This window comes from Danio aesculapii, chromosome 7, assembly GCF_903798145.1.
Source record: "Danio aesculapii chromosome 7, fDanAes4.1, whole genome shotgun sequence".
Lineage (NCBI taxonomy): Eukaryota > Metazoa > Chordata > Actinopteri > Cypriniformes > Danionidae > Danio > Danio aesculapii.
This window is the reverse complement of record NC_079441.1, coordinates 28,976,193-28,999,983: the sequence shown is the minus strand read 5'-3', so window position 1 is coordinate 28,999,983 and position 23,791 is coordinate 28,976,193. Positions and strand designations below refer to the sequence as shown.

At 36.6% G+C, this 23,791-nt stretch overlaps 1 protein-coding gene across 1 annotated transcript in view; it reads right to left on the bottom strand.

Moving 5' to 3' along the window:
* Positions 1-2,078: 2,078 nt before the first annotated feature.
* mindy2 (MINDY lysine 48 deubiquitinase 2) overlaps positions 2,079-23,791 on the bottom strand; it is a 40,699-nt gene continuing 18,986 nt past the window's right edge. The window contains exons 3-9 of the mRNA XM_056461555.1: positions 22,286-22,350; positions 16,692-16,850; positions 15,934-16,036; positions 13,031-13,173; positions 10,788-10,961; positions 6,834-7,025; positions 2,079-4,120 (exon numbers count right to left, since the gene is read on the bottom strand). Of these exons, the coding sequence (XP_056317530.1) occupies positions 3,956-4,120; positions 6,834-7,025; positions 10,788-10,961; positions 13,031-13,173; positions 15,934-16,036; positions 16,692-16,850; positions 22,286-22,350 (1,001 nt within the window). The 3' untranslated portion in view covers positions 2,079-3,955. The remainder of the gene's footprint in view (positions 4,121-6,833; positions 7,026-10,787; positions 10,962-13,030; positions 13,174-15,933; positions 16,037-16,691; positions 16,851-22,285; positions 22,351-23,791) is intronic.

Sequence of the window (23,791 nt, the reverse complement as noted above, 5' to 3'; positions counted from 1 at the left end):
ATACACATTATAATCACTTCTTTCTGATCAAAAGCACACTAGAATGTTCATACTAAACCTGACCTGTAAACATGACAAACATGTAAATGACTATTTCACCAGTTTGCTTGTGTGGTTGTTTTGTCAGTTACAGATACAAAATATCAACTTTAACCTCATGACTGAGTCATTACAAATGATTTGAATCACTCTGCCAACTCCAAACTAACTAACTTGTGTTTCCTACTGTATGACACTAATCGCAGAGGTGATGGAAGCTCTCTGACATGTATGTAAATCTACAGTTTGTGTAGTGTGAAATGATAGTACGGACGCTACTACATTATAGGGAACCAAACTCTCAGGCTAAACGCGGTAAACTACTTCACCTCAGGTAACACTTTCTAAACAAGTCATGGTTTCTCTTAAAATCCCGGTTTCTGGGGTTTGAAATGTTATGTTTGGATAACTGTAACAATAACTAATGTTTTAATAAGTATGACATTTCTACAAGGCTTTTTCACAAGGGAAATTATCACGAAACAGTGCCAGGTTATCCTGCTTTACTTTTCAAACTGCTCATAAGCTGGGACGTTTGATGACGATGGCGTGGCTACAATCTACGCCTTGGATTTATTTGCTGTCTGTTGGACAAATACGACACTTGGCCGGTTTACGTCAATGCTCTAGTGTTGACAATCCTTTTGTGAATGGTGTCGTACTGTAAAGGTAAGAATAATACTTAACTCTTCACTTTACTTGACTATTTTAACTTCTCAAACGCTTAAAATACTAAGCAGCGTGTTGACAATGCTTCAAAACTTCAAGTGGAAATGTCCTCTAACTTCGTGTTTCTTAAAAAAGGGGTCAGAACAACGGGAAATTCTCGTAGAATAGCTCAGACCACACTATAGCTACTAAAAAGACGAACAATATCACTACCGTAATAAATATGCACATATTGTCTTGGGCCGCTATAACGCGTCCGCCATATTGAAACGATCAAAGCCAATCTGCAAACCAACAAACAAAAACTACCCGCGGTTTTATTTAGAATAGTAAATGTTGTTTTTTTCGGAGGCATTGGATATTCTTTGTGTAGACTGTTTTACAACAAATATCACTGTTTACCTATGGTTAAGGTAGCAAAACCATGGTGAATTTGGGGTTACCAGTATCAAAATACAAGACAAAGGTTTTTAACATGACATAAAAAGTTTACAGAACTTAAAAACCTGTTAAATAAATACAACTCAGTATATTGTCATCTGTTCAAGGATGTGTTTAGGAATTTAAACCTCACCTGAGCAATTTTGTAGCATCTTAAAGTCCCCAAGAAATCAAAACTAACCATTTGATTTAGTTAACCCACATTTATAATTTTGTGGTGAACGATTCATGTGTGCATATCATTAAGAAAAAAAAAGTTGTTTTCCCTTCTAATCTTTAATTGAAATCTGTAAAAGCGCTTCCCTTTTTCCAGTTAATTTGTCAATTACATTTATTTTAGCAAATGGCCATGGCTAACAATTTTAACCAGCTGCTGCAACTCAGTTTTGAAGATAAACAGAAATGGCGAGCAGGGTGAGTCTGTTAGGTTGTAATAACTCTCCTCAAACCATTTTCCCTATCTTTCTGAACGAAATGCCTACTTTACTACAGAACTACAGAATGAAATGTCTACTTTACTTGTAGAAAAACAATCCATGCCCACTGTTGTGTCATTTACTATTCCATTTCTCTAGGAATACGAAAAATGATCACAATACTAAACAAATAACGTTCGCAGCTTCCAGTTCATGGGGACTTTAAAAAAGGGGTCTTTATTTTTACTGTGAATGATAACGCACTGACCATTCCATTATGGCAGATGCATCTGCCCTTGCAAAACTTCAATATTACTACTAAAAAACAAACAATGTTTTATTTTTGTTAAACAATGGTAACCACAAAGTAACCATGCATTTGCTACAAAAACCATAGTTTAACCAAATTTGTTTAACAGTGTTAAACACTATAAGCCATGGTTTCTTCACTTTTATTATAAAACCTTGGTTCATTTTCATAAGCGGGGAGTGGTTTAATATTGCATGATTGCATGATTGAAATTACTATCAGAATCGAATCATTTCACAGCACACACTTATAAGGTTACTAATGCCATTTTGTTAAACTTCTATGGGAGTCTTTCCAGTCAAACTCTGTGTTGTACATTAGATCTATATCCGTCACCAAGGCAGCTAATACACATCAAACCGTTTGCAAGACACTCATGGATATGTTCCTTCTGTGAAGGCCTGTGCGGTTTTCTGTCTATGGTAAGGTCTACAGATTGTCTCAGTCTTGTCTCGCACCTGTTTTATGTCGGTATAAAAGATACTGTAAATATTGTAAGGCTTTTTATATACAGAGAGTATTGGCCACTGAGGGACCAAACGTCAAAGCAACAGTTTGAGCCCATAACTGACTAGCGTTTGACTGCATCTACTAGTGCTCCCAGAAAACCACTGGGCAACTGTCTGACCAACGACTTCCCCACCACGAGCTTGTCTACATGCAGGAGTTGGTAATTCTTGCATTGTGAGAGCAGAACACCAGGAAAAACCGCCCAACATTGGCGTTTCTCTGAGTCTGAGGCTCAACACAATGCTCAGTTCAAGGCATATAGCTGGAATGTTTGGATAGAAGACCTTGTCTCTCAGGAGGCAGCACTGGAACAGGATGGGCTTGAGAATCCTTTCCTACCTTACATCCATTTATATGAGTATGTACACGCAAGAGTGAAAATTCTAGCTGAAGCCAGAGACAGACTGATATATCAGTCAGCTCGATTATTCAGCAAATTTTTAGCCATTTTTCGATTATCATCCTTAATAATCCCCTTGACCAATTAACAGAAATGTGTCACCTGCTCTTCAGATTTCAGCCTTTTGTGTGTCCACCTATATTGTTTGTCCACCAGCTAGATGAAAACACAAACCATACAGTTCATGGATGACTCTCCCACCCATATTACATTTTATAAGGCAAATATGAACCAGAATTTTGGCTGAAAGTTAAAAGGGGTAGGGCAAAACAACAACAAAAAAATGACCACATATTTCATATGCCTTTCATTAAAGCTATATACATTAAGGGTAGTGTCAGTTGTTTGCTGATATTCCCAGTAAATATCCTGTTAGCAAAATCTATCCTTTTGTAGACACATCTATGTAACCAAATGGAATAGCAACTTCCTAAATAGGAAAACATTTCTGAATGCATCTGTGGAGATCACTGCTCCTACAATATCAACAATGTGAAATTTGGCATCAAACTGCCAGGCTATTGTGGCCTACATCACGTCCTGAGACATCACCTTTGCCAAGAGACCTGTTGGCTTGCTACCTGCTCATGCGAACTGCCTTTCAGTAAAAGATCTCAGAAATCCTTCAGTCAAACAGAAACTGACCAATAAAACGAATGTACATATGCATATATACGGGTAAACTGGTATAAAATAGCTTATAAACAACAGCAATAACGGAAATCCACAAAAAAAAAAAGAAAATGCTTTGTATAATGAGAAACAAAAACACTTTTTTTCTTCTTTTTTGAGCGGTGGGGTAGTTTTGAATAGTGCTATGTGTACATTACCTTGTTTTACTACAAAAAAAAAAAGAAATCCACCCTCCCTGCTGACCCTACACAAATATAGTGCACTGCAGTGGTTTTCCTGCTGAGATCATTTGGCCAGCTCTTTGCAAGATGTAGTGATAGTCCTTGTAGTGAACACCCCTCTCTGCTTGTCTGCATCTTCAGAACACAGAGGGTTAAAGTCAGGCACAAGTGGCTTGAGAATGGCAAGTCCTCTCTGCTTGTCAGGCTTCATCTCTATCGGTCGCCCGTGCTCTTTCCACTTCACGCTGGGAGATGCATCGCAGAGCCACTGGAATTAAACTGCTGCCCGTTTCGCACTCTACACGGTCCACTGCTGTTACAACAAGATGCATTTGTCTTTGTCCTTGGCTTCCTTCTTGGGTTTGCGTTCGCCTGTAGAGGGCTGTTTTCCTGGGCTCGGAGAAGCTGCAGCTCCCCCTGCTGAGGCTCCAGCAGCTGCCGCTCTGTCCACCTGGTCTGCACCCGCCGCTGCTGGCTGTCCCTGCAGACATGAGAGGAATGTATTTAGTGCTTACTTGAATTTTATGGGCATGAAATGTTATCAGGCTCAATGTTTATTTCTCTCAGACTTCTTTATTCACATCATCTGCTGAGACCCTTTGCCCCCTGAAAGATCTTCCTTCATCTAAACAGCTGTAAAACCAGAACCAAGTCCTAATTGACGTTTATTTTTCTTAACTCTTTTTCAGTCTTTTTAAAAACTTTGTTAAAGTGTTAAAATATCAAAGGTCCAAAAAATACCAACAGATGAAAGTCTGTGTGCTCAACGCTTTGTGTTAACCTTTTTATTTAATAAATTGGTATTTTTGGAGCTTTGGTGTTGCCGCCGCCTTCAATTTATTTTTGCACTTTTGGCTGAGCTCCCATTTAGAGCACCATTTTGTGCATTTTTTTCATCATTACAAGTGTTCCAATTACATGTTTTGCTAGTGTTTTTGCCTCTGGTATGGAGCACTGTTACATTTATGTTACTTTGCAGTAACTTTCGATAAATCCAAATCTGTGATGGTAAAAGAGAACAACCTTTTTTCAATAACTAAGACGCACAACACAAACTAAATTAGATAACTGCGACTTTTTCAAAATGTAATTTTTACTGACAATGAAAGCAAGAGAATCCTTCATGCTTGCCAGATGTCAAGAGTTTAAATCCCCCAAACAGAGTATATATTTTTTGCAGTGGATTTTATTTAATCTTTGCAATCTTGCAACCATCTGCACATGCTCCATCTACACTTAAAGAAGCTCAGACAATCTGAAAACGCCAGTGAATATGTAAAATGGAGTTCAGCAATCACTACTGAGTTGTTCTGCTCAAACAAAATCTATTAGACCCAGTGTGTCTTCCTTTACTACCAAACAACCACTGCGACAACAATCACTATGATTATAATATTGAGAACATTTTATTTAAATAATCAGCCTGACAAAAGTTAACAACTAAATCAAACAAAGTAAAGATAAAGATTAATGATTAATAAATAAATAATAATTGCGAAACCAACATCACTACTTGCTATACACTTTTATACACATATACACTTATTTAACAACACACATAACAGCTGCACATATAACGTTGTATATAGTAATAAACATGTACATACACTTGTCAATCTGTATATTTGCACTCACTACTTACTTCTATTTTTTAAAATATATTTATTATCTGTTTTTTGTCCTGTCTCTGTAATTCTGTTGCACTGTAGAAGCTCTGTCACCAAAACTAATTCCTCGTATGTGTGAACATACCTGGCAATAAAGCTCTTTCTGATTCTGATTCTAAAGATTAACAAAGTATTACAAATATCAAAAAGAAGATCTTACATATGACTAAATGCATACAGTAAGTCAAAATAAATCAAATGTGATTAAAGAGCCCCTATTATGGTTTTTTTGAAAATGACCTTCCATGCAGTGTGTAACACAACACTAAGTGAATGAAAACATCCAGCTGAGGTTTAAGTCTGAAAGTGCACCGTGATTAAAATGATTGACTCTTTAATGAAATAGTTGACTCAGAGTCGAATAAATGAATCGAGTTGGGTTCGGACCTTTTCTCTTCAAACACTAGCGGAGCTCGGTGGATCACGGGACTGATCATGACACGAAGATGACAATCACTGACAGATGCCGATTTGGCTGCGGGGAATAAACGGCCAGTATAGCCAACCGTGTGCTGTTTAGCTCCTGTCACTTTTCAGATTTTTGATGCAATAACCTACGCTGCAACGCAACATTCGCCAGCTGTTTGCTGTTAAAGGAAGGAGCAGCAGAGACTATTATGTTTGGGAACTTTTTGTCAGAAACTGTTACAGTTCATATGGACCAGTTTCTTCCCCCGGATCATAACATGTAAATATAATTAAAATTGTTGCCTCGTTTTGTGTAGTTTGCAAAATATGTATTTAATTGTGTGTTGCAACTTTTAATCGCTCCATGTGGCTTGTAATTACTTATCCATTATAGATCAGTGCTTGTACTGTATCTCTTAGGTTAAATCTTTATGGGCTATTCACATATTGCGTCCGAAACCACGTTGAAAAATGCGTTTCTGAACTTGCGATCCTGAACTCGCTTTTGTCTTTGCTATGGCAACCATCAGCTGTTCCTCCACACACAGCGCAGCCAATTTTTCCCAATTCCCAATTTTTTTAAATAGTTGTTCAAAATAAAACTTTTGCCACTGTGTGGATTAATACTGATGCGTGTCGTTTTTTACTTGGGCTTAGGTTTAAGAGTACTGTAATATGCTGGTGTTAAACTGCATTGCTTTATTGCGCTTCTGGATTGGCTCTCACATACTCTGTGTGCTACTTCTTAACCGTGCTGGGCGTTTCTCTCTGTCTCGAGCTGAACCCAATCGACCAATCACAACAGACTGCTTCATGCTAAGGAGAGGTTTGGGAACAAATGAATCGCTGAACAAATCATATGGGAGTCTTTGGAATAATTAGGTAAAAATAAATGCATATTATAAGACAATGAAAGTGTTTTTGACCTTGCATGCATATTAGACTGTTGTTGAAGACCCCTAAAACCATAATATGACTTTTTATAATGCAAAATTCTGGATAATGTGATTTGACATAAGATTGACTAAAGTGAAATGTACATTATTTTCTAAAAATGTATGTGAATTTCATGATGTTAAGTTTTCATTTGTTAATTCATGTCGTGTGTTATGAAGTCACCTGTGCCTGTGCAGCTGCTGCCGCCGCGGCCTGCGCCTGCTCCTGCTCCTGATAGTACTGTGACGCTCTGCGGTCCTCCTCCTCCTGCAGCTTCTTGGCCAGCTCTAGATCACTGATGCCTTCTGGGATCTGTTCCCAACCCAGGTCTGAGGCCTGCTGCTCCTGCTGCAGAGACAACGCCATCAGGTAGTCCTACATGTACAAAGGGGAACATTTAAACCGTGTCACAGTACACTCAGTCTTCATGATTTTCAAAACCCATATGATAAATTTGACCATGAAACACAAACTCGTCACCTTTGAATTATAAGGTTCTCTCTGACATTTTTGTCAAAATTTAGTTATCCACATAAATAATGTGAATAATAATAAATAATGCCACATAAAATTGAAAAGAAACCTGAAACTGAAAAAATTCAATAAATATGACCATATTAATTACATACAATTAACATCTGCACTGGACAAAATATTTAGCGCAGCCTTGTATACTAATTTGAACAAGAAAAAAATATTCATCTTAAAACATTAAAAAAATGTTATAGAAAGCAGAACATTTCACTTTCTCAAGCATCAACATATTATTACAGCACCATTTTTTAAATTTAAATTAATAAGCAGACTGTATTTCTTGAAAAGTAATGCTTCAATAATGATCTGCCAGGTAGAACCTTATAATTCCAAAACGAAAATGATTTTCTAGAATTAGAACATTCCATCTGCATTTGCCCTGTTTTTACCCCAGTTTGCAAATTGAAGAGAATTTTGATCATTTTTAGAGAGTACATTTAGGCTCTCGATCATGTTAATGTATGAAAGAGAACTGTTACACACATACTGTTTGCTATATCAAAAATACAAAAGCTTTGAAGCTCAATATCTCAAAATCATTTAGAATGCAGAAAGAACCTTATAATTCCAAGGGGACAAACTGTTAAGCAGAATCTCCACGATGCTCATTCATACAGAAAAAGTGGACGATAATAGTGTTATATAATGAATGTCCCAGTAAAGCTGTGGTAATAATATAAGGAGTAAATTTTATTGCTTTTTGGAGCTTGTAATGTTTTATTACATTGTTTTATTTCTTGCTACAGTGCATTAAAAATAATAATGTGACATTATTTAACACACGCACACACACACATAAATATATATATATATACACATAAATACATAAATATATAAATATATATATATATATATATATATATATATATATATATATATATATATATATATATATATATATATATATAATATGCTATATATTTATTCTTTACTGTAAAAAATGCTAGGTTAACTTATTAACTTATTAGTTTTTACAAATTTTAGTGGATTGAACATAAAAACAATTAAGTTGTCCCCAAAAAGCCTCAAGATTTGTGTTGTTTTAGCTTATTTTAAATAAGTAGTTTGAACAAACAGCAAATGTAAATATTTTGAGTGTACTAGTCCTTGTCTTTCCACTTTTATTGCATAAATGCTGCCTGAACGCGCTGTTAAAAAACTTCTTCTGTGCTCAAAATAAAAGCAACTAAAAACCGCACAGCTTTGTAGCATAATAATGAGTGTGAGTAGATGACATAATTTCCTTTGACATAATTTTCCCTTTGTAGAGCATGCACTTTATTACCGCTTAGCCTGAATCCTTACAGTAGTAATGAGCTTATGTAACATTTAATGGAAAAAAGTGCACCGTTTAGTTTGCTATGCGACTGACCACATGGCACAGCAATACAAAGACTCTACTAAAGCTGAGACTGACTGTCAGAGGATGTTGATCTCCAAGCCTTTCTCTCATATAGACACTTCATTATTAAACAGCCAATACAACAGCACAAGACAGACAGAAAGGGAAAGGATATGTGTCACGTGAAGCACTTTTGTTCGGTCATCAGGCATTAAAGCATCCCCAAGGCACAGGGGGAGGGTTACACATCGCAGGAGGAAGGGATGGGGAGCTTTTAACATCAATAATTGAGGAGATTTTCCAGTGGGCAATGGAGCAGAATTAGTGCTTGAGGACAGTGGCGCACTACAAAGCCCACTGGAAATAAACTGACTGCGTCTCAACTGGATGTGTCAACATTCATGTCTCATTGTAGCATCATTCTCTAGATCTCAGCATCACCTGAGGGTCACTGTTGCTCTGTGCACAGTCAAGAAATCACTTAGTCACCCCATTTGGTGCACAGGATATTTGTCCAGAGGACTTACAGATGGGATTGAGCGATCACTTTTAATAACAAAAAAAAGTGGAACTGAAATGTTGAATGGGTTACTGTTATTTGTTAGGAACAATTTGACAGCTTGAGGATTGGATCCTTGATAAATAATTGTTAAAATTAATTATCTCTGCAGGGTTTAGATTTTATTACTTTTTTAAGTGCCTGGAAAAGGCCCAGAACATTTTACCTTCTGTTAAAAACTTTTGAGACAAGTAATAACTTGCGTGATTGTGTATTCCCAACTCTCTCTCTAAAGTCTGCCTCATGACATGAAGGCAGCAGTGTTTTGACATACTTTTGCAATGAATTTGAGACTAATTTTCAATGATTATCAGGATTATAAGGCTGTAATAAAAATGGCATTCATTAGTAAACCATATAATTTTCATGAACAAATGTAAATGTAATGTGGTTGTTAAAATGGTATATGCACACAGACTTTTCATTTCAGTCAGCCAGCCTCAGAGCTTCCGGTTAATTGTCATCCCATACAAAATCGCCACATTTAAGATCTAATTTCTTTAAAAAAAAAAAAAAACAGCGATCATCACTACCTGGCTGAGACACGATATAAAGTGGGTATCAGGCCAAACAAGAAGCACTGCATTCAATTATATTTTTCCGTGCCTTGTCTTTAATATACGGAAATTAATTTTACCCCAGTATTTTCAATGGAGTTTTTGCTTTAGCCTGCTGCTAATGACAGCGCCTGCGTTTAAACGATCTTTCGTCTCTTTTTACGCTTTGACAACCAAATGGAAGCTTAAGTCTATTTAACTGATTGTATTTTAATCACATTACAACATCGATGCTGTAAAAGAAGCTTATTAAATTGAAAATAGTCACATTAAGCTTTCACAGAAGTTCTTCATTGGCTAAAAAACACTAGCTGTGCATAGAACTTCTTTGATAGAGAGCTGTGCATAGAGCTTCTTCTCAGAGATTCTGAAACATCCAAACTTGTGTGTATTCAGCAGATTAGGAGTGATTTTTATATTTGGCTGAAATGTGTACTACCAATCAAAGGCTTTTTGCAGGCAAGATTTTTTGAAAGAAGACCCTAATGCTCATCAAGGCTGGATTTATTTGATCAGAACTTGTGAAAACAGTAATATTGTAAAAAGTATTATTAATTAATTAATTAATCATCTATGATGGCAACGTATCAATGTCCATTAGAAATTAATTTTAATATGGTAATCTGAAGGGTGACACGGTGGCTCGCAGGTTAGCACTGTCACCTCACAGCAAGAAGGCTGCTGGGTTCGAGTCCTGGCTGGGTCAGTTGGCATTTCTGTGTGGAGTTTGCATGTTCTCACTGTGTTCACGTAGGTTTCCTCTGGGTGCTCAGGTTCCCCCCACAGTCTAAAGACACATGCTATGGGTGAATTGAATGACCTAAATTGGCCGTAGTGTATGTGTGTGAATGAGTGTGTATGGATGCGTCCCAGTACTGGGTTGCAGCTGGAAGAGAATCCGCTGTGTAAAACATGCTGTATAAGTTAGTGGTTCATTTCGCTGTAGCGACCACAGATTAATAAAGGGACTAAGCAGGAATCTTCTAAACATTTGTGTACATGAATTAAATTGCAGCCACAACTCCATCATTCCCAGTGACAATAAACTGCATGAGCTTGATTATAGAGGAGCCATGCAAATTTTCTTTGACAGACATCACATTAAGAAACAATTACAGTGATTAAAAACCCTGAACACTCCTGACCTGATCGATCTGGTCCTGCTGACCACGGTACACTGTCTCCGGGTCAGAAGGCGGCCTCAGATGGAACTCCGAATCGCAGAAATTTCCATCTCCATCAACATTATGTAGACTTTCCCAAACCACCTTCTCCTCAGTGAGAAACCCCTGATCCGTCACCAGCAGATACAGCTGGGCCTGAGGAACACAGAGAGAGCATTTATTAAAGAAATGCACATGTCCATCTCTCTTTCAACACTCTCAGACTGAACAGCAGTGGTGCACTGTGCTCAAGTGTGTACATGGGGATCATGGAGGACTTTTATCTGTGGATGAAGTGTGTCCTGCTGGTACAGAACAGCTCCACTTCCTCCTGATAATAGACACAGGCTTTACAGCCTCTCCGATAAGACAGTTGAAGGTTTTACAGAGTCAACATCCAAGACAATGCAAATAAATACTCTGTGACTCTCACGTTCACCAAAGTGTGCCTCTGAATGAACCATCATCAGAATCTAAGCTTATCACCAGCAAACAAACTTTTTGTAAAATGTAAAAACACTTTTTGTTATTTCAAATTAAAAGTATAACAATTCATTTGGGTAATCGTCACTGAATATGCTAGTTTGATTCAATTCTGAATTAATATCCTGAGCCTGCTTTTTGAGGATTTGTGCATTATGTCTAAAAGTAACATCTCGGTAGGAGTCATCAGATCTTATTTGTTCGTTGATGAATTAGATAATTTATATTTTGCTAATTGTAGCTGATTTTGCAAAGTCTGCAAGACCTGCAGACCCACACGTTTCAGCACACACGGTCTAGGCAGAGGTGAACCATATATGGTTACGACAGAAGACATAATAATGTTAACATCTTCTCGAACCTTGTCATCAATAGTTAGTTAGTTAGTTAGTAGTGTACACAATAGACAATAGTGCATACTATTTCACAAATACGGCAATTTAGTTGGGCGAATGAGGAACGTTGTTTTCTATTTTTTTATCAGTCATCATAGATGATTAATTTTTATTTATCTGACAGAGTCAGTGTATAGCAGATACTCGTTTGCTGGCTTTGCTGAAACAAATAAACTGTTAATAATAATAATAATAATAATAATAATAATAATAATAATAATATTACATACACACATATACACACATATACACACACACACACACACACATATACACACACACACATATATACATATATATATATAAATATATATATAAATATATATATATATATATATATATATATATATATATATATATATATATATATATACATATACATATACATATACATACACACATGTAAAACAGTTGCTACAGTTTAGTAAAAGATAGTTTATCAGTTTATAACTATATTAATTATGTTATTAATTATAATAATTCATTTTAATGTGACACATTATTGTTTGTTATTTCTATTTTACTACAAAATGCTCCTAACTAAGTGTGACAACTTTAAGATCCTGAATTAGTTTATTACACTTAATCCTACATTTAGACATTGATTATGTTTTTTTTTGTGTATGTGGATACACAAATAAAGTGTTTTAATGACTTATTTTCATTTACATAATTTGAGTACCAAAACTGCACAGATGTTAAAATGATCATTACGATATAATAATGAAACAATTATTAAAATGTGAAACCCTAAACTGTTCACAGTCTAATGAATGGCAATGGTAGCATGGACGTCTCGATCGCCATATTTGTGACATTCAGTAGGTGGTGATAATGCTCCTAAGGAGTTAGTCGTCATTAAACAAGAAAAAATAGAAGACTGATCCTCTTCAGAATAACCTTATACGGTTCGCCCCTGCCAAGATAGTGTTTGCTGGATTTTGTGTGCTGAAACAAATGTGGGTCTGCGGGTCTGCAGGTGGATATATCTCCAGCAAGTTGAAAAGTATTTAACAGATCAAACATTAAACCGACTTTGCATTTTCTTTTGTACATTATTTTGTGCAGTATCTAATACTCTGTATGCATTTTAAGAGAAAATGCTATAACTTGTTGTTTATAAGATGAAAGTGGTTATGTGTGCACCTTTCCAATAACATCATCCAGCTATGCAATGTCTATAATCTTCAGTTACAGTTTAAAGTTCTGTGTTTGGCCATTGGGGGGCACTAACATACAGCATCACTCTGGAGACAAATGTACTAAATTTACTTTGCTTATTGGAGTGTTTTTCTTTCTCAGCAGCACAGAGTTATCTTTCATTTAAAATTACTGAAGGAATAACACCTTAAATTTGGTCATGGTGCTGAAGTGATTGTTCCTGAAGAAGACACACAGCTCTCCCTCCTGTACGGTGGAGGTGAGCTCACAAAGGCCGTGGTACGTGAGCTGAGTCGCTGTGCTGTTCAGAAACTGCTCTGCCACAAAGCCTGTGGGGGGAAAAAACGAGACGGTGTGAGGCCTCTCTGACACACAATACAATACAGACTCTAAATATTCTTAGGAATGTAAACTCTTGATATCTGCCTTAGAGCACTGTCATGTCAGATCTGTAAATAAGTCTGAGCTGTAATGACTCTGTTGCAGTAGTTGACAGTTAACAGTAGATATGCCTGTGTGAGGTTGTGATAAAAAAAAAAAAAAACGTATTTTCTATGTAGTAACATTTGGTGAGGGTGTTTTTGTGCTGGTACCTTGGCTGATGTCATGGCTATATTTGGAGCCATTTTGCTCGGTAAATATAATAATAATAATATTAATGATAATAATAATAATAATAATAATAATAATAATAATAATTTTATTGTGTCTAAAATGTCACTCTATATTAATGGGCTGCATGATTTGAAGAAAAAAATCGAATTGCGATTTATCTGATCAAAATTGCGATTTAAAATGTTATTTATTATAATTTCATAAAGGAGCTGCAGGTTTCATGTGGTGGTTTTAATAGCACCAAAGAAAGACTAAGCATAACCACAAAGTACGCTACACTATGCTTCTGTTTATATAAAACCATTGTATCCAATAAAGTTGTCAGTTACCATGACGAATTAAGAAAATAACGACAGTATTTTAAATTCAATCAAAAAAACTATATATAAAATCTTATTAAAATCTATTATATGTATATATAAACCTTTAAATTTGGATTGTGTTACATTTTTTAGATTGATTTCATGCCATTCACAGTGCATTGACGATGCTTTCCATACACAATTTTAGATTTTACTTCACAGCACAAGAATTCTTGTATTAAAATGTATAGTTTATAATTATATTTATATATTATTTGTAATACAATTTTGTCCTTTAATACAAGCAGTCAGATATATGAACTGTACCTTTAATTTTACCTGCTCAAAGAAAACACTTTGAATATATCAAGCAAAACTTTTGCACAGAACAACATGAGAATTTATAGCAAAAACACAAATGTAAGTATTATCCCGCTTGCTTTTTGAGTGTTGTCGAGCAAGTTCTTAAACAACAATGGTGATTGGTCATTGTGTTCCCGCACTCAACAGAAAGGGCTGCGATTGGCTGTAATGGTCAGCACAGCTCTGGCGTTATTCACCGATGAGTGACGCAGATACAGATAAATGGCCGCAGTTACAGTCTATAATGAGCAGTTATCACAGCTGATCCATGATAGACACAGCAGAGAAAACTTTCACTGCAGAGTAACACACTCGTGGGTGGACTATCAAGTATCGCTGTAATAGTCGAGAGAGGAGATGTAACGTTACCTCACACAAGCAGGTCAAAGGTCCACAGAAAGAGATAGGGAGAGAGAGAGTTTATAGCTTACATTTTCTCCATAGCAGTGAAATAGGGGCTCGTGGGTTCTGCTGTAGCACTTGTCTGCTTTTTAAGTAAGGTTAGTTGGAGTGTTTTAATTACTCGTGCTCGCCTCCCTCACCATAGTAATAATTGAAATAGTCGCAGCTTTTATGGTTTGAATATTGCACCTTTTCAAATCATGATTTCGGTTAAAAATCTTCAATAAGACTTCTTAATTGTTGAACTGCTGTATCACAGTTGCAATTGTTCTCACATACTGTTAATCAGGAAAATGACCTTCTTGCTTACTGGGATATTTCTTGTTTTCCTACATTGAATTATAATTTATAAGTAAATAATATACTTAATGTCAGTTTGCACATTTTGCGCATTAAAATTACAGAATTATTGTACACCTATAACACATTATACATATTGTACACCTATAACTAAACAGCAAATAAGACCTTGGTAAGAATTTGGAAAGTTGTGTGTTGAGTCTTACGGTCTAATTTTAGCAAATACATTTTTCTGTTGTTTTCATCCCATCAAATTTCATTTATTTCAATGTCAAGCAGAGAGACAGAAACAAAAACAATTGTGGAGTTCTTTAGCATTTCTCTGCATTCCAGTTTAACTCTGCAAATTCCCATCACAACACAGTGTGTGACCAATAGAAGATTGCTAAAATATGCAAACTGTAAATCAATAGGATTACAGTGTCTATGTATTGGCATATTTTTATTTCATTATTATTTAGGTGCAGAAAACCATCAAATGTCAAATTAGAACCTTTGCGACCAAAGAAATATAGTGTTCTCAAATACTAGTGTGACCGTGGCTTAAGTTATTGTAGAATATTGTGAGGATAAATAAGGAATAAGTGAACTGATCATTTAAAAACATTTGCAAACATCCAAACAGACAGACAATGGTGTGAGCGACAGAGTTAGACAGCCAATGAGAAAGGAAAAGGCATATATCAGATTCAGTACAGCAACAGAAAAGACTAGGTGCATTTAGATAGTAGCTTAAATAAAGAGCATGAAAAGATGGAGATGTAGCTATATATAGACACAAACACTGAGAGAGGGAAAGAAGGTTCATACTGTGAAAAGATGGAGGGTGCTTAAATGACTCTGGCACACTCTGAAAGTTGATATTTGCATGATGCGACGCTATTCAGGACATGGAGGAATGTGTCAGAGACATGAATACATCTAAATGCACAAAAGCCTGGCAAAGAGTGAACTCGCAGTTCTCAGAGAATGTGCATTTTATGTTTAAGGGCATTCAGCCAGAGTTGGTATGCTAAAGATAAGTACTTGACTTGTATAAAAAGAAGTCTTGATGAATGTTTGAAAGGAAAAGAAGGAGAAGGCAGATAAAAAGAGTGAATAACCCACCTTCACCGGCCAACTCGCTGCTGTCTGACTGCTTACAGCTGATTATCTTCTCCACCAACTGGTTATAGCTGCAGTTCCCCACTGCCTTCACTATATCAGCCATCTGGACACAGTGTAAAAAAGACAATATGCAGTTCAAAATAACAGAGTCAATGTTAACTTTTCAAACAGGTCAATTTAATCAAAACAAGCCAAAAATCAATCAACAGAGTAACGCTTTTAACAGATTCACTTGTTTTAACTTGTCCAGCACTGTGAACCATGACACTCATGGCACAATGTGATAAAAATATTGACTGATGAACTAATCTGAATTCATTGTTGTTGAGCGCAACTCTGTGATCAGATTAATTCATTTTTTTAATTTCAAAGTTAATTTTGATAACATTCAATGTGCTGATGTAATCTGTCTGGAACAGAGCAGACTGTGTGTGTACTGCGATGGTTCACATGACGTTACTGCAAACTAAACTTCAGCAAGCGACACTTCAGATTCTAGAACATTTGATTGGAAAGAAAATCAGATGAGAAGCTAAAGTACAAACCGATGTCATCATAATTCACAATCCATGTTGGCAGAAGTGAGAGACCAAATTTGAAATGAATACATTTACTAAATGGATATGTTGTCATTGTTTTGGGGCATTCTAGCTTGTAGATAACGGTAAAGTTAACATATTCAAAATAAAATTCTAAAGATAAGATTTTGATTTCATGAGGACATCATGTGGTGACATCAAATGCCTCAGGGTTCTAACCTGTGGGTCAACCAGCCATCCGTGGTACAGTGGGATATCCAGCAGGTCGAATACGATGCACTCAGGTGTGTATTCAAATACCCGCACACCTGTGAACTTGACGTTTACATCCAGACCTGTCTGCAGCTTATGCAGTACTGCCATAGCATCACTCATATTCTACAGAGAGAGAGAGAGAGAGAGAGAGAGAGAGAGAGAGAGAGAGAGGGGAAGAGAGAGAGGGAGATAGAGTGAGAGATCAACAGAATTAATAAGGCAAATACAAAAACACTGAGGGAATAGTGAATTTCCAACACATTACTTTTACATGTCACACCCAATGAATTGTTTCAGTACCCTGGGCAGGAAAAATCTCATAATTCTAGACCAGTGACTAAAGAGCTCTGCACAACCCAGAGTTCACCTCATTTACTTCCTGTCTTTCAGTTTTGACCATAATGACCCTCCACTGAGTCTCTAACAGAACACAGCTGCAGCCTCGCAAACACAAGCCACTGTACGGCCACAAACTCCGGCATAACAGTGTGTGCACAGCGTTTGATATTTCGTTTCAGACCTTATGGTAATGACAATAATCTGTGTGCAGTTCTCGCTTTTAAAGACTCACAGTATGACCATCTGTTCAGTCACAGCTCACAAAATGAGCGTGTGGACAGTTGTTGGGATTAGCACTCGTAACACAACCTCTTTATACATCATGCCTCATGAAACTTTGGACACCAGTGAGATTATATTTGCTGTTCTATCTGAACATCTTTTGCCCTGGCCATTTTCTGGTATGACAGAGGAATTCCTTGCATTTTCGCTCTATTCAGGTTGTGTTCACACCTGACATGCTTATTTAAATATGACAAACTCTGGTGTGATTTATTTGTTGATTTGTATACGTGTGAACCCTTTTTCACACCAAACAAGTGGAACGATATCTGAAAAGATGGGTCCTAGTCAGCTTTTGAGCAGACTCTGATGACCACCACAACAACAGATGCTGACCAATGCGAACAATTGGCAAATGACAGTATATAACTTCTCTGACATTTCACATCTCAGCGAACCATGACTGAATTTGATTGATTAGCAACAATTCTGACCAACTGCAACTTTATTTTCATATTTAGCTTTATTTTATTTCAGTTTGAATCATTTTTATTGTTTTTTTATTTTAATTTTTTTACAAAAGTTAAATTAAAACTATTTTTAAAATCTAGCTGTGCTATAAGTGATCCAAACAAAAACCTAAACAATTAAACAGAAATCAGTTTAAAAGCAATATGGCATTTAAAACAATGTTAATATGTAAATATAACTGAATAGGCTGTTTATAAACAATCTATATCTGTGACTTATTCATGATATCCTTTTGTTAAGTGTGATGTCATGCGAAGCGGCTTCCGGGTACATGCACTCTATGAAACTGTATGGATAGACTCAACAAATGGTAATAATAAACGTTTACAAAGCGATGTAATACTCAAAAATCACAATCAGAATATATATATATATATATATATATATATATATATATATATATATATATATATATATATCCATGCCTAATATCCAATGGCCAGAAGGTGTTTATAATTTTTTATATATAAATTTTAATTATAATTTATTCAGCAAATGATGCGATTCCCTTTGTTTATGCAAATTTTCTCTTCGGAAAAAAATTGTATTCTACTCAGTTGTGCGGATACGTTTTTTATCGGACATTTTTAAAATGTAATGCACATCCTTTAAGCATTTTTAAAATTTAAGCATTAAAAATTGTTTGATGGAAACAGCTCATCATAACTTTTAGCAGCTCCCATATTCATTTTCACTTTGGCTATGTTTATATGGTATTAACTAACAAGTGTGACAAATAGTTTTGGACATAGACAGAACCAGAGCACAGAATACTGATGTCAATCGCAATAACTACTTATTGACTGTAATGATGATAACTGATTAAGATTTATGCTTTACATCTTCAACAGTTTTATTCTGAACTTAATTTCAGCCAATTTCTGCTGCTTCTCAAACACGTAGCATTAATTCCCATGAAGAACATCAAGACAACAAGTTTAGGTTTGACCTAAAAATTCCCTTGCATTCTAGACAGCCATTCATCTTTGTAATACCCAAACTGTATTTAGCACTGGAAAGAAGACAAAAGCTGACAAAACATATCCTGACACTGAATCTCACCTTGACACTGATCAGAATAACATAGGTCATCATCTTGCAGCTCGATACTAAAGTATGATGTTTCCAAAACAACACTAGATACCTTCGGAGAACCGCTGAGTCATGAGTTCCTGCTCTCCTGGAACATGGGCCAGGATGAATCAATGTGGCACAGGCTGACCCGATGGCCAGTGGGTGGATGAGAGCATGTAGAACTGGCAGTGGCGTCGGATGAGCGTTAGAGGTCTGACAGATCAGCCAAGACCCATCCACCCACAGCTCCAATTCAGCCCCGCTGAGCCCGGCATGGCTTCCAACCTTCACCCACGCCTAGCCTGTGTGTGGCCCGGCTCTGTCCCAGTGCCCCTGCCAGTGTTCCTGAACCACTCCACTGCCCTGACCCACTTTCTCCAGCACTTTTATCTTTGTGCTCCAGTCCAGCGATGCTCGCCGAGATGGCTATAAAAGCTTTAATACAATCAAAACATCTATTAGAGTGAACAGCGGCTGATAAACACAGTCAAACCTGAGTGATGTTATTGTGCACTGTTTGCACAGGCTAAACACTAGGATCGGCACACAGAGAGCAGAGAGGCCCATTACAGTTCTTCCGGAGCTGTTTTGTGTGTGAGTGTGTGCGCCTCTCTTTCACTGTCTCTCACTGCCAAAAAAGCCCTTCACTGACTGTCAACACACACACATACACACAGAGCCTGGCCGAAGACAGTCAGCTGACCTACAGTGTAGAGAAATCGCATTATTCAAGCATGAATGAAGCTCAGTTATACTTGAAGCAGTCTCAATAATAATAAAAAAATCTTCAAGATGAGCTACACTGTAAAAGCTAGAACTAGATCAAAACTCAAGTACAAAGCTAACACTCATTATAGTCTCATACTGACAAGCTGGAAGAGCAAATACAAAGAGCACAAATCCAGACAGCTTCAACCTACCCCAATAAACAAGAATACACACTTGAAAAAAAAATCTGAAGAACGTAATCCTCACAACCTCAAGCTCACGTACAAAAATAGACCACACTTGGAACTTCTTGGATGCCTGATATTTCAAAGTTAATAGATTATAATGCCAAATTAAAAAGTAGCACATTAGCAATAGTTTAATGCAGAAACTATTAGCAATTTTATAGTATCACAAAATATCCCAAAGCCTAGGGCTGAGCGATTAATCGAAAAGTAATTGAAATCGACATTCAGCACCCATCCAATTCTTTCAGGTCATTTTTTTCAATTACTTTCCCTATCGCTTTTTTACCGCTGATGTATACTTTTGCATCGAACGCAGGGGTATGGCTTGGCGCAGCCTTCGTGCGGTCGCATACCCGCAAACCTTTCGATAAATGTAACTATTGCACGTTTGCATTACATTGACGATGATTGAAAGCTGCACCAGAGATGACTTGAGACCGCATCTGTTCTATTATAACTAAAATACTAAAATTGTTTACATAATTGTTTTTGTTTACAAAAGAAATGCACTGTTTAAAATATTATTTACAGGATAAACAAGAGTAGTTATTTTCTTTAGAAGAGATACAGTTTATTTTCTACTTTTGAAAACATTGAAAATTATTTATTTTGTTTCCAAAAGTGCAAGATATTTATTTTCACTTTTTTATAAGAAAAAAGTGACTTGGTTTTAGGTAATGTGTGTTTTAATTTCAGTCGTTCAACGCTGATGTTCAATAAATAATCATAGATAGTGTGTTTGCTTCAGTTATTATAAAATCAAGTAATGCACCCTTTTTTTCAGAAATCTCTCAGTTGTAATATATGAGCAGATTTACTGGACAAAACCTGTCAGTGAACAGTGAGGGCACAGTGATGGTCTAATCCAGTGTTTTCCAACCCTGTTCCTGAAGGCACACCAACAGTCCACATTTTCAACCTCTCCCTAATTAAACACACCTGAATCAACTTATCATAACATCAGAAGAGACTCCAACACCTGAAGTTAATGGGTCAGAAAAGGGAGACATCCAAAATATGTACTGTTGGTGTGCCTCCAGGAACAGGGTTGGGAAACACTGGTCTAATCATTGCATTTTTTTTTAAGTTAAATGAATAGAGCAGTAAAGAGATCATGAGTGCACATCTCCCTCTCTCGCTTGCATATATTTAGGCCTTTTTACATATAACAACTAAAAGTTCTGGGTTTTTGACAATATTGCAAGTTCACTAAACTTTGGCTGAAATTATTAGATAAATAAAACTTTTAAAATATTTTTGAACATAAAGTCTTAATAATATACACTTATTGTAATAAACAGAAGTTTATAGGCCTGTTTCCTTATAGCAAAGAAGTATTAGATGTATAGGTGTGCATTTTAACTTCTTACGCCACAAACGTGCGCTCCAAACTTTTTCTTGATTAAGACATGTAGAATTCTTCTTTCATCATTTGCAGCGTTTCCAAATTGCATTGTTTGTATTTTTACTGCCAATGTTTATATCTGTGTTATATTATTTTCTGTGGCAGTTCCTTCTGCTGTGGCCACCCCCTAATAAATAACAGACAGACGAAGTTAAATGAATGCATTATTTTCTGTAAAGCTGCTTTTCGTCAAGACATGTTCACACCTAAATGGTTATAAGAGACTTGTTGAAGATATTATATGCAGCATACTTCATTTATTCTCTTAGGTAAGGCAAGATCTTCTCTTAGGGTTCCTATTTAGAGGGAAAATGTACTTAATGCATTGTAAAGCTTAAGGCATTAGAATCGTTACTCCGTATCAGCCGATCACCATGACAAGAAATCGGTACTTGGTTTCGGCTGCAAAAATCCTGATTGGAGCTTCCCTACCCCAAACACATACTAATAGAGAAGGCATAAAACAACAATCCACATGCCCTGGTCAAGCATCCGTAAACATAATATTAGGGCCTCTCTTGACCCTATCTCCTTACATGTGAAATGTCATAGAGCACATATTTCATACTCTCCCTCAATGCAATACAATGATGATATTCAGTCCTGCTGTTATATAAACAGCTGGATCCAGACTGGAATCTGGAATTCTCACAATTCCTTCAAGTCAATGGTGATCCCATGTTTTCCCGTTCCCTACTTCCTGCTGGGATGGATGGGTGTTCATCAAGATGACCACCAGAGCTTGCTTCCTAAAGGCACTTTAATCCCACAGAGACTAACTGGCTGTTTACTGACCAAGTCTATGAGAACAAATGGATGTTTAGAGAAAAGATGCGAGAGTGTGAGAAAGACATCTGTCTGTCTGAGTCTCTACGTGCCTCTTCTCCTCTGTCAGAGCCTTGGGCCTCACCTTTCACTCCTTGTTCTCAGTGTTAGCACTGCACCATCACACAAACACATGGAGAGATATGTAAACACACTGGCTATCTTTCACAGGCTTGTATTCGGTGAGTCACTGCGGTTTCTTTTACCTGTTCGTAGTTCAACCGCTGAGCCTCTGAGATCTCCTTTGGCTTGGCTTCAAGGATATAGTCTCCTGTTGAGAGGAGCAAAAGCAAGAAAGAAAAAGAAAGGGAGGGTTAGGGAAATCATTTGAGAGACAGTACACTTATGAAAAACACATGCTTACAGGAGACGACACTCTCCTCTTCACGTTGCTCTGATTAACAAACTGCCTACGCAATGCCAATAATCCAACAATTTACAACCTCCTTTTTGAATAGTATTTACCAGCTTTAGCATGAATACAAGTTCTGCATGTTATTGGAAAAATCGTACATTGCGATATTTTGTTATTCTACTATATGCTATGATGTGAATACAGTTTTACCAGATGCCTTCTATTTTGAGCCCTATATGGAGAGCATTCATTAAATTAGATTGATTGTGATGATTATACCGGCAGCTAGCTCTTTGCAGCTTACACATGGTTGTGCACTGAAATGAAGCATGGTTAGTACCTGGATGGAAGGGTTGTTGCTGGATCAAATACGGTTGCAGCCGGAAGTTAACGAGAATTATTTATAATATATATTAAAGTTCCCATTAATTGTATTTTATTAACGTCTACCCCTACCCCAACCCTAAACCCAAACATCATAGTAATGTAAAAACAGTAGTTGTACGAAGTATTAATTATTAAATTACCCAATAAATTGTTTTGTTTTTAACATCTACCCCTACCCTAAACCCAACAGTCATAGTACACAGTAAAAATATTAATTATTGTTATACAGTGTCACAAAAATAATGCTAGGTTCATGTGTGTATCTGCAGCTGTATCCTGTCTAGACTTTACGAAATGGGAGAGCACATGGGAAAACTAGGTTGCTGGAAGAGGTGTTTGTGAAACCAGTTAGGCGTGCTCAACCTGTGGTCTGTGTGGGTCCCAACGCCCCAATATAGTGATGGGGACTCTATACTATCCAGTGAGCACTGTCTTTCAGATTAGGTGTTAAACTGAGGTCCTGTGATAATTAAAAATCCCAGGATATCCTTTGAAAAAAGAAGGGCTGTATCCCCGGTCTCCAGGCCAAATTTGCTCACTGGCCTCTAGTATCGATCATGAACTCCTAACCATCCCCTTATCACAACTGGCTTCTGTCACGTAATCCAGGTATGCTGCAGACTGGTGGTGAATAAGAAGATTCCCCCCAAACCCAACATCTATAAAGAGCTTTGAATACCCTGAAAAGTGCTATATAAATGTAAGGAAATATTATGATTATGTAGGGGAGAGAATCGTGCTTAAAATATAATTACAAATTACAAGCATGGATAAAATACAATAGAGTAAAGATAAAAGGGAAGTAAACAAAACTTGGTTTTCTCTGGTATCAAACAATATTCAGGTACAGAAATTGAATAGTCAAATGTAAAATAACAGTCTTCATCACACTGTAAAACCCAAAAAGTTAAAGTAACTCAAATCATTTAGGGAAACTGATTGCAACAAACCATTTGAGTTAAAAAACTCA